At 28.8% G+C, this 16,433-nt stretch overlaps 2 protein-coding genes across 4 annotated transcripts in view; one reads left to right on the forward strand and one right to left on the reverse strand.

The window, feature by feature from the left end:
- Positions 1 to 1,671: 1,671 nt before the first annotated feature.
- Positions 1,672 to 10,180, forward strand: LOC130896514 (NADH dehydrogenase [ubiquinone] 1 alpha subcomplex subunit 10, mitochondrial). Its single transcript, XM_057804677.1, has 8 exons — positions 1,672 to 2,372; positions 2,876 to 3,126; positions 4,583 to 4,713; positions 5,573 to 5,783; positions 6,475 to 6,639; positions 6,765 to 6,879; positions 7,965 to 8,074; positions 10,046 to 10,180. The coding sequence occupies exons 1-8, from the start codon at positions 2,145 to 2,147 to the stop codon at positions 10,053 to 10,055; spliced, it is 1,221 nt and encodes a 406-aa protein (XP_057660660.1). The 5' UTR covers positions 1,672 to 2,144; the 3' UTR covers positions 10,056 to 10,180.
- LOC130896512 (sushi, von Willebrand factor type A, EGF and pentraxin domain-containing protein 1-like) overlaps positions 10,171 to 16,433 on the reverse strand; it is a 46,669-nt gene continuing 40,406 nt past the window's right edge. For 2 of the 3 annotated variants that reach the window (XM_057804675.1, XM_057804676.1), the window contains exons 27-31: positions 14,474 to 14,647; positions 12,212 to 12,394; positions 11,566 to 11,820; positions 10,755 to 10,940; positions 10,171 to 10,390 (exon numbers count right to left, since the gene is read on the reverse strand). In XM_057804675.1, the coding sequence (XP_057660658.1) occupies positions 10,227 to 10,390; positions 10,755 to 10,940; positions 11,566 to 11,820; positions 12,212 to 12,394; positions 14,474 to 14,647 (962 nt within the window). In that variant the 3' untranslated portion in view covers positions 10,171 to 10,226. Of the gene's footprint in view, positions 10,391 to 10,754; positions 10,941 to 11,565; positions 11,821 to 12,211; positions 12,395 to 14,472; positions 14,648 to 16,433 lie in introns of those variants that run through there. The other variant, XR_009059587.1, reaches the window with a different exon arrangement.

Below are 16,433 nucleotides of genomic sequence, written 5' to 3' on the forward strand. Positions count from 1 at the left end.
GATACCACAAAAATTATTGCATTTTCTAGCCTCATAAAATAGACTATTTGCCGTGCATGCTCTTAGAACTAGTTCTGTTTGATTGGTACTTTGGCTAATAAAAATAAACGATGAATTATTCAATGAAAGGTGTCGTCAAGCGCGGATCCAGGGGGGCGTCATGACCCACCCTAAACCTTGATTAATTTACTTGGTTTTTTGTTTGAAAGTCAATGAGGAATTGAGGTTTAAAGTAAAAATTGCGTAAAACTCGTCATTATGCTGTTAAAAACAACGTAATTAACTTATATTTTGTGGGTAAAAGGCTTAAAATGCCATGTCTTTGGGGGAGGACTCGTCCTTATACTAATGACCCCTCCCCCTTTTTTGTCAAGAACCTGGATCCGCCCTTGCGTATCGTGTCGTGACCTTAATGTAAAGAGTGGTGTTGAAACGGTGCTTTGTTATTATACGAAAAATACGGCCTAGCTCATTACCATATTTCTTTCCCTATTAAACTCTGTTATATTGAATCGCTACTTTGAACTTTTTCAAATTTTTCCTACTACTTTCAAGGTTACTACGTTTCTACCATGACAGATTTAACAGTTTCTTTGACATGTTTTTTGTTTCATTCAAATTTATACAAAACTGTTACATTGTCCTTTATAATAAAAAAATAATCGAAACTGATTGCATATTTGAAAAATAAATCAGTTGGCTGTAGACCTGTGAAGAAATTAATAAGTTTCTGTTGCAAACTCCAGACGATCATTATCTCAGAATAAGATTTGTTTCTGCATTGTCAATTGTTAAAAATTCATTTTCAATAATTCTCCGTAGAACAAACTCGGATTTATTAATTGTAAATTGATTATGTGAAGGGGGTAAAGAAGTTGTTCCTGGAAAATCCTATCAATAGTTGTCGTTGATATGTTAAATTGTAGTGACATTTTGCATATGCTACTTATGGGATCAGCATTAGCTGCATCTAATGCATTTTGCTCTAAAGCTGTTGTTCGTCATTTTTTTTGGTAGGACATTTCCTAAAAGATCATTTTATAAAAAATGGAACTAATTTACTTAATTTATGTAGACAAGTGGATTCGTCGGGGAGGTCCATTTGTATGGTCACCACGTTCCCTTTAATTAAATACAATGGACTCATTATTTAGAAATATTTTCAAAGCTTGGTGTATGAAACAACGGTAAACGCAAAGATCAAAATGATTCATAGAATAAATTTCCATTGTAAGGCTATAAGGCAGAATCTTCAAATGCTTTTCCAAGTTCAAAGAAATATCCACCGTAGACTAAAGATGTATGTAAAGATGCAAGGTGTCCACTTCGAACATTTATTTTTGTTTTTATTTGATAAGTTGTAGGTTAACCAACTAAATTTTATCATAGAAAAATGAAAAAACAAATGTAAGAGTTATGTAACTGTAAAGTTTCTAAACAGAATACAATCAATAAGTGCAGACGAATTATGTCATCACCTTATATAGATTCCCATAAGAAGATGGTGATTGCATATATCCCACGATTTGACATCCATATATGTAATCCTCCTGTATGGAAAAAAAGTCCCTATATATTAATTTTCTCTCGTTCAAGACACTTTATCTGTACTGCGCGTGCTTGAGAATGGGCAGAACTGAGCTAAAGCTTCGGAGGATAGAGAAATCATTGCCATTCTGTCTTCCTTAGTCGGAACAGCTTCCACTTATAGAAACTGTCCATATAAAAGTATTACTTATATGTTGATATCTATGTACAAACATTTCTATATCCAGTGTTTAAACTATAAAAACTTAGCAAGATCGCCGATATTCCTAAAAGAAGCCAAGGACTCACTTTTCACCTATTTTTTGTACCATCAGAACATATATTATTATTGTCGTAAAATCTTATTAATCGTAATAATATTAGTTTGAAAAGCTATTTTGTGCTATAAAATTATTTCTGCAAGTTCTTAGAAGAGATTCAAATTTGTAATTTATCTCTGGGAATTATATTGTTCCTAAAAATTTTAGATGTTTGTCAGTCCGTAATGACAAGTGTCAATAAGTCAAACTGATATTGACAATTGACAAGTGTTTGAAGTTACATAAAGTTAATACATCTGCAATTTTTAAAATTTGGAATTAGTATTTGTTCCAAATATGTCTACTTTTGTCAGAGTGGGCTGGAATCGATTTAATCAAGGTGTAACTCGCAATCTGAATAAATCCCGAAATGTAACTTTAATTAGAACAATTACTAGTAAGTCCACAAGAAGCGGAGAAGACCACCCGACTAAGCCTGCACCTTGGCCCTATCAAGAAAAGGGTTTCAACTTATTTCATTATTTATATGACAAAACTACATCTAGGTTTGATGAGAACTCTAAGGTAAGTGGAGAGGGTTGCTCAAAAGAACCACTAAATACCGAGTAAAGTTTTGGACTAAGTGAAACTACTAACAAAATATGAAACATCTTTTTACAGAGACTTCCACCATTTATCAATTTTTTCCTTTTTTAGTGGCAGAACAAATTTATATATTATAGGGTGATTTATTTCCAAAAGATTTTTTTGGTGCTTAAGCAAAATATTAATCTGCATATAGAAAAAAAATTCTCCCCAAGTTTGAACTCTTAATATCAATTTTAGGTACTTACAATATAAATATAAAGTTTTACCATTTACAATGCATGTTAAAAAATTTCAAATTTCTAATACTTACTCTTTACAATAATGCAAATCAGTTTGATGGACCTTGTAGGGAATTTTATGCTCTTTGAAATTGTTTTAGAGTTTTTTTGAGAAACAATTTTTTAAAAAACTGTTCTTTAACGACTCCTATTTAGACTGTCCTTTACTTTTGATACCACCTAAGTATTTTGTCATTTTAGATTATTGTTGTTGAAGGTCTGCCCGCAACGGGCAAATCAAAATTTGCTAAAAAAATAGCAGAAGAATTTGAGATGCTTTATTTACCAGAAGCTAATTTAGATATGACTTATATCAATAGCTATGGTTTTGATTTAAGAAAGCTAGATGTTCAGTTACCAGATAGCTGCAAGAGTTGGGACGTTATGGATTTTTTAAGGAATCCCAATCACAGACATACTCTAAGATTTCAAATTCAGCAATATATTGTTAGGTGAGTAACTTTTCATAATATCATTAAGTATTACCTACCAATTTTTGCTAGTAGGAAAAATTTGATTTGGATATTTCACACTTGAACAAGTCTATTACAAATATTTCTAGTGTTAATGATCAGAGAATTGTTGAAATTTTGCAAAGTTATTCAAAAATTTTTATTTAGCATTCCCATGTATTCTTAAGTTTATTATGTTTCTGATCATTCATTTAATTATCATAATTTTTTTTTCAATTTTATAGTTAGAAGTAATAATTTATATCATTTCACCAGATTGATTATGTGATTATGTGCTTTCTTGGTTAAATGGTTACTACTTAATATTATTGCATGGAAGCTTTTCCATTGATTAATAAAAGTTAAAAATGATAACTAGTGGAAAATTTCACTGAGAAAATGAACTGTTTTCATTAAAAGGAAGGTTATATTTTTTGGCAGAATATTATATTGTATTCAATTAGTACAATGTATTAAAGCTATAGATTCTTTGGTAATTCTGTAGGTTATAAACTATAAAAACACATTTCTAGAGAGCAGTGTCTATTTAGAAGTTTAGAATATTGAATAGTTGACATTTTGGGTTGAAATTAAAAATAGGGATAACTTTTTTTTGTTTGATTCAATGATTGACCTAGAAATTGCTTAAAATTGTCGCTAATATGTTGACCAATAACTCTTTTTCATGAACGTATAGTTGTTATATTACTGTATTTTCTTCTTTCTTGCATTTTTCTATCATTGCATTAACATTGTGGGCACTAATTAAAGGTGAAATTGGTACCCTAATGTTTACCTCACATGTAACTCACTATTTGTTTGAATGACTTGAGGAACCTAAATCATATCTTTTTTAAGATTAAGAAGTATGTTTAAACTAAATTAAACTGTACCTTATTTCAAGTGCCATTGTACAAATAGTCTTTTATAGCCAATAATTCACTATGAGAAAACAATATTTTTTTTCAAACTAAAAATGTTTGTTATTATATTATATGTAAAATATCTATTTTAATGGTACCTGGTACCCAGGTGTTTGGTACCTTAGTTTTATAACGTTGTAACTGCAACACCAGTCAATAAGTTTTTCATATTTATATTTAATTTTTTATTTATTTATTTATAATATTTAAGGAAGCAAATACTACTATTGACATGTATGTAACTTTGTACATTTATACATTGACAAAACATAAATTCTTCTATAAACCAAACCGGTATAGTAATGTATATAAATTAAATTTTTGGGCTTTTATTTATTTTATTGTGTGATATTATGAACATCTATTTACTTTAACTAAGTGCAACTTGGTAATTTGACTTGCTCATATTCAAAATGTGAACTATTCTATTTCACTCAATGACAAAAAATATTGGCTAGTTATAAATGCAATGCTATTTGATAATAGGATCAAAACTAAAACATTGTCAATAAAGTAAAATCTTTATTTTACAGACTATCTCAATACGTCGATGCATTAGCTCATGTATTCAGCACAGGTCAGGGCGTAGTTTTAGACCGATGTGTCTATTCCGATTTTGTATTTGCTGAAGCTATGTATAGCCAGTGTTATATAAATAAATTGGGTGAGTATTTTTTTGTTCTATGAACAAATCCAATATTCTAGTTTTTTTATTTTTTAACAATCAAATGGTAATTAATAAAGAGAAAGAAGTAAAATATTGAGAGAAAAAAATTTAACATTCTGCAACATCATATCACAATGAAAAAGGTCATTGAAAAACGTGAGATTTATCTGAGAAAATGATGGTCATCATCTGAAGGAACTAGAAATTTATTGTGACAACCTTTATTCTACAATGAATTAGTAGAAATTTGTTCAATACTTCATTTTAAGTTCCAAATCTTGTTCACAAACATGGCCAAATGGAATGAATTCAACAAGTTACCTTAAGAATAATATTATTGAAAAACTTGTGGCAGATTGACAGGGTCTATTAAGAAAACTCATTGACTTGACTAAGATGCCTCACCCCAAAAGTAAATATTTTAGATATTTGTACATATAATTTCCAAAAATAAATTTTGTTATGGTAATATATTGAATAAATGTATTCATATGTTGACATTTAATACCAAATCATTATTTTTTATTGTTTTCACATCCACCCTTTCCCAAAGGTTTGACCTCTTGATGACTTAAAATATGTTAAAAAGTTTTTGATAAATTAATATTGGAATTGAAGCATTCTTGGATTGAAAAACCTAGGTAAACTATATGAATTTAGACAAACAAAAAAGCAGTCTGGTAAATGAACATATTATTCACTGGTATGTTCCTGAATGAATTCGAAATATTTTTCTGTAAGATAGAAATAAATCCAATACTTTCAGCACCAATCACCAAGAAATCAACAATTGATACTGGAATAACAAAACTTTTGTTCGAAAATGTGAACATTTTTTCATATCACTTTATTTTAGGTCGCAAAAAGTATTATGAATTCCGTGATTGCACTATTGGTGAACTTCTACGACCACATTTAGTAATATATTTGGATGTGCCGGTACCCAAAGTAATAGAGAATATAAAGAAACGTGCAATTAGTTATGAGAAAGATTCACCTGTTTTAACTACAAAGTATTTGGAAGTTATGGAAAAACAATACAAACAAAATTATTTAAGAGAAATTGGGTATGTAATATATATCCTTTGATTTTTAGCAAATTGATAGTGTGGGAAAATACTACTTTCTTGCTGATGCCTTGGCGAATATTAAATTAAATCTCCTAGGAAAGTGATGCTGATCGATTTTTCTATCAAAATCGTCATCTTAATAACTTTACGATAAAATACTTGAGCTAGAACAATCTCCCTATGAACCATTCCATGTTTTTTTTCTTTAAAGAATCAAATGAGTATTGTTTTTACCTTCGACTTGCTCCCGTGAACTTTTTTGGTTTTGGTTCATGTTACTGAAAAAATCAACTTTCACTACTCATAATAATGTGATCGAGTAACATTACTTTCTGTCTGTTCCAAACATTTTTTTGAGATTGACTTTTCAAGTTATTTTTCCTTCCATACTATTATTGATCGATTGATATTGATTCAATATTTGAATATTGAAGTCGAAACATCAAAATTAATAGGCAGTTGGCTGATGGCGCGCCACGCATGCTTCTCCCGGAGTATTAGCTAAAATATATATATATATATATATATATATATATATATATATATATATATATATATATATATATATATTTATATATATTGCTTTTAGGAACATTTTTTACAATTTAGCAAGGGTAGCTAAATGCTAAATAGTTATTTTTTGTCTACTTTTATTAATATTTTTTAAAAGTTTTTATTGCTATTTTAGTAAACATGCTGAGTTGTTAATATATGATTGGACTAATGAAGGAGATGTGGAAATAGTGGTTGAAGACATTGAAAGAATAGATTTCAATAAATATGATTCCCAAGACCCAAATTTGAAAGATTGGGTTTACAGATTGGAAGAAGAATGGGCATTATTGAGACATAAGTAAGAAAGAGAAAGTTATTGATAATGATATTTGAGGAATGTTTGACTTTTGGTAATTTAACTATCTACAGTTACTTATTTCTATGAATCAATATTCATAATAATTTTTTCATTCAATATTTTAGATATGCTGATAAGAAAGATAAAATTATGAATTATTGTAATATCCCTTGTTTCGAAATTCCGGAGTTATGCGTAGAAGCTTCAGAAGCAGACACTTATCATAAAGTCATGAGCGAGGTGAGTTACAGAAAAAATAAATTATATTATTTATCGTCTGTAAATAAAATATAATAAGAGATAAAATTAGATAGAAGAGTGCAACAACTTATTTCTCGGCATTATAAGAAATAAACAGTAACTATATGAAATTACTGAATTACTGAAAAGTGACTGTGTACAAGTGTACTATCTCTAATATATTTCCGCGCTTTCGATTCATTGTCTGGGACTGAAATTATAGTCAAGTACAATATAATAATATATATAAAATTATTACTTGTATTAATTATTTTCGGATTATTGATTGTTGATGAATTTTATTATATTTAATAATAAATTTCAAAAATCAATATTCAAATTGACTCTGACATCAATATTAAAATATTTATTCTGATCGCTATCCAAATTTGTAAGAATTTTCAGTGGTTAAATTATGACAGACATTGAATTTTTTTAGATAAGATTAGTTTAGGTCGTTATCAATGCAATTTATATATAAAATCAGTTACTCCTAAACTTTCTGGAATCTTACAACACAATATTAAGATAACTTACAGTCAATATATATATATATATATATATATATATATATATATATATATATAAATATCTTTAATTTCTTATTTCCTTTTGATATATTAAGGCATCTAAATGTTCTTGATTTTAGGTCTCTTCTGAACATTTAGATGCATTTATATATACATAATATATATGTCGCTGAAAACTCTTTTTCGAATCTGGACCTTAAAGCAAACATAAGATCGATGGGGATATTTCACCATTTCATTATAATGGTATTTCAAATATTTATTTAGAATTCAGCTTCTTGGGAATCCACGTAATATTTTATAAGATAACTTGACTAAGATAAACTGAAATTTGTAGTGTTGCCAGATCGAGTCCATATTAAATAGGCAAATGTAATTAAGCCTAGAATTATAATAAATTTTTGTATTATAATTATGCGAGCATACATTGTTTGCAAATAGGCATTTTACAATATTTTTGGAGAATATTAACTTGCAAATCAGGGTATAGTTGTGTACTTTTTATACTATTTATCTCTTGGTTTTCATCTAATTCATATTTTTTCTTTTTTTAAGGCTCCAGGTGAAAAATATGAAAAAGGTTACAACGTTAATGTAGGCGACGGGGGTCTTTTATTTAAAATCAAAAGTCCTCATCGAGAAACTTTACCCTTAACCGAGAGAAGGTAGGATACTGTTATAATAAAATTATAGAAAAAAGCGGATATCATTATATCTTCTTCAAAATACTTAGTTTTATCAAATCCATTATAAACTAATTATTGAATTTTAAAAAGTTTTGTCGATATTATAGTAAAGTTTAAAGATGATTGTGTTAACTATCATGTTTTTAAATCAAACATCAATATTACATAATAGTATGCAGGTAATTTATAAAGGTACAGTTACTGGTCATATTAATATATTGTTCCCATAACATAAATTCAAGAAATCTAGGAATTTCAAACTTCTATATTTTGATGATCATTTTGTATTTTTTGGCTCTAGCAGGTGCTTTTGTTTGAATATATATTACGGTTTAAAACAAAATAATTGATATAAAAAAATATAATATAACTATTAAAACTTGCAAACATATTGCAAATTGCTTAATAGTGTCAATGTTCACTGTACACTGACCTCTGTAATCTGTAATTATAAGCAAGTAAAAGATCACTTCTGCTTTTTACTATACTAAAAAATGGACATATGATAATTTGCTCGAAGAAAATAACAAATTGTAATGAAGATTGTAAATTAGATTTAAATAACTATTACATTGACCCTACCTGGATAGGATCCAATGAAACATTCAATCAAGAATGTCCTTGCCTCAAGGAATCATCGATATCAAGAATCTATACTTAGAAGATCAAAATGAGCTGCTACCTCACTTTTGAGAATCAAATTTGTTGACTGTAAAAGTTCATTAGAGCCAGAGTTTCATTTTAATACTTTTACTATTTCTACATCGGAGAGGGAGAAGTCATAAAATAATATTGCGGACATAACAGTTCCCACATACTTTAGAGTGTTTAACCACATTATCAGTAGACATGTGTTGATATCTCCTTTTATACTTCTTAGCATTCTTGTTCCACTTTATTTATTTTTTATTTAGTCTTTGTTCTATCTTCAACTGTTATAGTCATCAAGTTTAAAATTAAATGAAATAAAAATATTTTTTAAAAAGTAAATCTTTACTTTAGACAGTTTGATTGTGAATGTTGATATAATAGAAGCAGTAAACAGCGTGTTCAGTATTCCTCTGAAATATTCATACAATTTTTCTCCATAATTATGTTTACAGTTTTTAGTTTATAGTTAATTTTTAATATTTTTCGGGAAAGTGTTTGAAAAAAAGTTTATTGGAATAATAATCAAGAGAATTTTCGAGTAGTGAGGTATAACTAAATTTAATAATAGATTTTTACAATTGTTAAACGCCGAGATAAAATTCTGATCATATGTAACTTAAGCATTATTTTTTAGATATACGGTTAAACTACTAACAAAATGTAATTTCCCTTTGAGGTAATTTTTTATTTTACTTGTTTTAACTGGTTAAGAACCGGTAATTGTCAATACTGGGAGATATACAAAAGAAAAAGTGCAGTTATTGGATGATTAAAAAATAAAAATAAAAAATAATTAAGAATGGAATGCAACTACTGTTATCTTAATGCTAATTTTGGTCTCATTTGCTTTCGCCATCTACAACTAGTTCCACTTTTTGACGAACTCAATATTTGTGTCCGCTTCAACAAGATAAAATTCTTGCCTGATTTTCTTCTGCACACGCTTACAATGGCGAGACCTTCTAGAACTAAGTAACAGGAGTTCATCCTCCTCCCTATTTTATCACTGGGAAGTTTATTCTAAACTTATTCTCAATAGTCGCTCCTTGAGGTGGCAGTGCCCTGTAAAAAATCAATTTGGATCTATCGTCATCAAGGAATTGGAAATGTTCTTCCTCCTTCAGCAATTCATACGAGTAAGATATAAAAATAATCCAAGCTCACTAAACCAAAAGGGTGTGAAAATAGCTTTTTAAATTTAGGAATCAATTCAAAAGATATAGAGACGGTTACTTTATTATAAAACTTTTTATTATTTTTCATCATAATTCCTTTTAACTCTTCATTTTTATGTTTTAGGAAAGTTTAAGGGATTTCTTTGATTGTACCTATCACAAGCCTTTGCCAAGAAATTGCATCATTAGAATTTAACTCCAATTGTTCAGGTTGTAAACATTGTATAAAATATAAATAAAACAAAAGTACACCACTAAATGTTCTTTATTTATTTTCCATTATCAATTAAGTTTTAAATCTTTAATTAACAGCTATCGTCTTTTTCACCATCCCACAATCCATTTTTTGTGCAAGCCAAGATATAAGAAGAACCACTTGTGCAGGTGATTGTTACTTTATCTCCATACAAATATGATCGACCTTGTATTTCTGTTTCATCTGAAATATCTGGCTTACCACATGATTTTCCTAAAAACGTAAAAATACTTTCAATTATTTACAGAATACAATAAAATATTTAGTTTTAGCTTTTTCTATATACACAAATGGTTTAATGAATAATATGTATGATCAAAGAAATGTCAGAACTTAATTTATTTATCCAGCACTAATTGCCGTGAATACTCGGAACAAATATATGTAAATAATATATTTTTCTTTGTAGTTGAAAGTGATTGAAATTTCTCGGATTGGTGTAGTTAGGCATTCATCGACGTCAAATGCACTAGTATGCAACTTAGACTGATCTCTTTGAAATATAAACCAAAAGTTGGTTCCAAAAATCATAACGTAAAACTAGTGGTTAGATTCAACACATTTTCAACAGACTTACTTAAACATTTTCCTTGAATACGTGACCATTTCCCTGATGCCAAACACCGTATGGCAAGGTTTCCCAGCTTATCGTATCCATCGTCACATTTGAAATTTATCACATCACCATAATAATGCGTATTATTTCCTTCATATCCTACTATCATCATATTTTTAAATTTCGGTGTCGTGATACAAGTGATTGCTGAAAAATTTACATGTGGATATCAAATCAATTAGTTCATTTAACTTTCAATATGGCTACCATTATCATTTAGAAGGATATTTTATGATCTACATAAATTCAATTTCATAAAAAAATTATAAAACCGCAATTCCCCATTATATTCCCAGATAATTAATACATATATACATATAAAAAAAAAGAGTGAACTTTGGTATTTTATTGCCAAAGTTCTACAACTACTTCCGTCTTTATCAAAATATTTTAATAAATTTTTCTAATTTCTTATTTTTTATACCTTTTATGTATGTTTATGTTTTTAAATCGTCTAAATTATGCAACAATGAATAATTTGATTGATAGCTGCCACGTATTTTTGAAATGTAATATCAAAGAGAACACTAATTTTTCTTTTTAAAACAGTTTTCAAATTTGGTATATATTTAAGTTGTAAGTGATCTAATCATTAATATAGTTATACAAATTGGCAATGTTAAGTCATGTTTTGACAAAGACCGAAATAGGCGTCCAGACAAATTTTTACCAGATATTTTCTGATTTTCTGTTAACAGAAAACTTAAATCGAGATAAATCATCACGAAAAATGTAATTATGTAGACTAAAAACTAAATAAATAATTTCTTACGGTCACAAGTTATATTCGCCTCTGTCCAATATCCATCTAAGATACATGTTGTAGTTTTATCACCCAAAAGTCGGTAACCTACGTTACATTTGTATTCGATTAGTGTTGCATTGTTTTTTTTAACTGCGTTAAGAGAATCAACATCTATGTATCCATTGCCGGGAGCAGGAGGAATTTGTTCTATGGAACATCTTGTGTTTGGAGACGTCGTGGTTACTACTGCTGTGCATTTAGGAGGGTCAGAGTCCCATGTACCTGAAATTGATGAAAATCTTCATTCTCATTCATTTGTACATGTACGTTTACGAAAAAAGAATGTTATTTTTTTGCCCACATTTATAGTAAACATCCCACTCATGTGGACATATAGACATATTTAGAATGACGAGCTAATATTCTTTCAATATCAATTGCAAATTGATGAGAAAAAATTGAATAAAAGTGTACCATAAAAAAAAGTATACATTTGCAAAAGTTACGAATGAACATACTCTATAATTGCAATTGTCATTTACTTATAATTGCTTAAACTTGATCAAAATAGGTGTTACCATTAGGATCAATCACAGCATACTCAAAATATCTAAGTGCACTCTTGTTACCATAACGATATAATTTAATGTCTAAAAAGCAATATTTCACTTACCACTTTCAAGGCAGTTTATTGTGTTGTTACCAACCAGTTCATAATTTTCATCACAATGAAATTCAATTTGCGTTCCAATATCGAATTTCGTTTTGTTTTCCTTATAATCTTCGTAACTTTGATCTGCAATTACTGTTAAATTACTAAATTCTGGTTTTTCGAAAGATTGACACTGTTCCAATCCTAAAACAAGGGAAAATTTTAATTGGGATGAAATGGTCTAACAGAATATTACACTTCATGATAATGAAAAAAGGATAGTAGAAAAAAACGACACACATCGAAATTTATTATCAGATATTTATTCGAAGTTAAGAATAAAATAAACATAGAACATTCAATTCCCAGTCTTTCGTAGTGTGTAGGCCAACATGAAAAAATCATTATTCCAGTTACTGATCATATTTATGAAAAATCCCGAAAAACGTTAAATTTGAATATTAATATTATATATTAAATATTATTGACAGACTCCAATGTGAAAGTGCCACCCCTCCCTTCAACCGTTAACGATAAATTAATGAAACTTTTAAGATTTATTGTTAAATACCTATATTATTATAAAACATTAACGATATAAAATAATTTTTTTTTTCAAATTGTTAATCAACTTAAAATTAAACAAATGGAAATTTTATTAATTTCTCTGTACTTTCTCTTTAATATAATTGAAAATAACAATTAAAATATTATTATTCAATACATTTTATTATTATTACCATTATTGAGTATGAATATGAAACCAATAAAAACTTAAAATTGGCTATGGATATTTCAAACACAAAGATATACACAAATATACATCAAAATATCACACAAGAAACTATAAATCAGTAACAGATTACTCAATAACACAACGAGAAAGCCAACACATCACAACATCTAATACCTGCACTTGAATGGGTTCAGCACTATAAGGTCTAGGTGGGATTAATACTGCGCTAATAAAAAGTTTCAATTTGTGGACAAAAGCTAGTAAAAACTAAAAAAAAAACAGATAAAAATAACTAGATAAAATTTCAATATACAGAAGAAAACCACAATGAATAACAAAATTATAGATAATAATTAGTATACAAGTCCATAGCAAAAATTAAAGCAGTATGCAGCATATCCGGAATTAAATATTATTATTAGAATAGAAGTCGTTTATAGAGTAGAAGGCACTTTCCAGTAAATATGCCCCCAAATGATTGCGGAATGCGGGAAAAGATGATAGCGATTTGATTTCAATTGGCAAGTGATTTTTTTTATTTTTTTTGTATTGTAATATATTGAGCCCTTAAATAATTCTGAACGTGGAGTAGGTAGTTAAAGGTCGTGCAACGTTCTTAAATTGGAGAAGCGTGCTCACGAATTATACAAACGGACTCAAAGACGAATAAGGGAGGAACAGTCAGGATTTTTAATCTTTTAAAGAAGTCCCTGCAATGAGCCCTGCTGTTTATCCTAGTAAATATCTAACAGCTCTCTTTTGTAGTTTGAATTGAGTCGCACCACACGTACAAATAAACACTTCGAATTCTTAGTTGGTATATATACAAAATACATAAATGGTGAAAATATACTCAAATACTGGAAATAGATAAAAAGATAACAAACTAAAATGTAACATTAGAATCTTTAATTAATTTTTCCACATTTACTAATTAATATACTCTTATGAATAAAAACGGTTAAATTGTCATACAATCAACGACACGGAAACAATCGCGTCCTCTGAACGAAAGCCTTATTAGGGTCGATTTTATTGGGTCTAAATAGATCAGCAATGGATGTTGCTCCCACGATATTCTGGTCCATAATAGCGGAAAACGCTATCTGACCATTGTAAAGTCCCTTCAGTTAGGTTTTTTACTTCAAACACGACTTGTGATTTACCCCGTATTGGCTATGACGATGACCGATCTTATTCAATCACACACGAATAATCGACTCAAATTAGTTATCATAAATCCCACAATATATGGTCTACTGTCAACTAATATATTTCCGGCCGCTCCGGGCTAGAGATAGATCGGTAAACATTACATTTTTAATGTCTTAAAATATTAGTTCCAATTATTCAATCAATCTTAATTACATACTTTAAACGTTTTTACGTAATCAAGAATTTTTAACCTTATATGAATTACAACATGCATTGTTAATGTGAAATTCAATTTCTCAATCAATAGGAATTGATCCTAAAATTGAACGTCAGTCTACTTAAATATTATATATAAACAAACATGTTATATACATGGTTTGTTGAATATTCACCTATACACTGGGGTTTATTCGGAAACCACACTCCGTTTTCCTTACAGGTTATTATTGGACTACCAATCATGAAGAAGCCCTCATAACATTTGAAAAGGATTTTATCTTCATAGAAGTATCTGTTTCCTATTGTGTAACCATTCCTTATAGAAGCTGGATATCCGCAGTAGATTCCTATAAAATGAGTTTTGATGATTATTTTTACAAATAATTCTCTTTTTTAAAGTAAAGTTATATAGTAGTGTCAAATAAGCTTTTTGTTATCGAATGATTCCATTAATTCGTTATTATAGATGTAGGTTTGCGAAGAACGATGTAGGTATTAGCGCAGCCTAAAGCTTTAGTTGTATACAAACAATGGTATTAGTCTGTATCAACGGAAAAACTATTTTCAGTACTTTAAAAAATTATCTTCAGTTATAAATATGGAATATGTGCATTCAAAATGATAGGAATGGAAAATAATTTAATTGTTGAATCAGATGTTTTTTTTTAAATTCATGTGATTGATTTATTCTTATATCATATTTATTAGTTGCTGAGAAATTACGTTCAATTACGTTGTTTGTTCAATAATAATAATATTTTTTCTTCTTTTTAATATTTTTATTTATCATTTTATCCATATAATTGTTTCATTTTAGACAGTTTTTGCTTTTTCAATATTTATCCATCTTGACTTAGGAATTGAAAGCTCTATCAACCAAACTTAGTAAGTAATCTCTGATCTTTTTCCTAACAAAGATGACATGAGTATGAATAACAAGAGGTGCGAACGGTTTTTAATTTTTTTGCTAATTATAATGTGGTATCAAGAAAATTAATTATTTTGTTCAATATCCATTGTAAATTGTATTTTATAATAAGAATTTAATATTTGACTACTTCCAATTTCAATTTTTGGTATATCAGTAAAGCAATTATCCGCATAATTCTTGATACAATTGGTTGAAGAGGTATATCAGTTTTGGTAGACCAAATATTATAGGGGTGGGAGATATGTCACTGTGAATTTCCATTTTCTTTAGATGTTGAATTGCTGTTTTTTGATGGTGTTCTTTTTCTAGTTTGCTTCAACTACTAGGCTAGGGTTATTACTGAAGAAAGATACACATTCAATTACAGTACATTTTACAAATGAGCTAAAATTTACGATAATATATTGAAGCCGTCTCCTCTAAATATCCAATTATATTTTCTATATTCATGTTTTCACCTATAGTCTCCGTTACATTCACAGAAATGTACTTATTTCTTGTAGCTTCATATTGTTTGTATATTTTCCACACTAACATCTACATCTCAGCTCCGCATCTTGATAATTTAGTTGGTGTGATCAGATTTTTATGGGTTAAACTCTTATGACCTAGTCAAAAGCGCGATATTCTCACTTGGTCTATTTGGTGTTGTTAAGGCCAAGGATTTACTGATTTTTCAATTTCTTCCAGATTGTTTTGTCTTGCAATGCACATTAGATTCAATTTTACATTTCATGTCATGAGGATAAACTATTTAGATAATCCTAGTTCTTTGTTGCTTATTGGACAAGGAGGTATAATTCCTCATTTCCTCTGATACCAGACTGTGATGGTACAAACATAAATTTGACGGTGGCATCTTCATTTTTGAAGTACGCTATTTCTGCTTTGAACAGAAAGGCGATTTTATTTTTGGTATATAAGTGTTGCTTAGTTTAGTGTGCTAAGGGAATCTGTTAATATTACGGATAGGGATTTTTTAAATTCTTTAAAATGAATGAGTGTATTGCGTATAGTTCTTCAATGTAAGTAAAGTAACCGGATTGAAATTGCATTTTTAGGGTGTATATGTGGTAATGATGGGTGCTTCTACTTTATCTGATGATTTAGAAGCGCGGTTATTATATAGCGGTTTTGGTATCGTTTTATTTATATTTATAACCAATATAAACGTCGGAACTCAAAGAGAAACAGAATCTCAT

This window comes from Diorhabda carinulata, chromosome 7, assembly GCF_026250575.1.
Source record: "Diorhabda carinulata isolate Delta chromosome 7, icDioCari1.1, whole genome shotgun sequence".
Taxonomy (NCBI): Eukaryota; Metazoa; Arthropoda; class Insecta; order Coleoptera; family Chrysomelidae; genus Diorhabda; species Diorhabda carinulata.

Coding starts and splice junctions, on each gene's coding strand:
- LOC130896514 (XM_057804677.1), top strand. CDS start 2,145: ATGTCTACTTTTGTCAGAGTGGGCTGGAATCGATTTAATCAAGGTGTA. Junction 4,714..5,572: donor GTGTTATATAAATAAATTGG/GTGAGTATTTTT, acceptor ACTTTATTTTAG/GTCGCAAAAAGTATTATGAA. Junction 5,784..6,474: donor AATTATTTAAGAGAAATTGG/GTATGTAATATA, acceptor TTGCTATTTTAG/TAAACATGCTGAGTTGTTAA.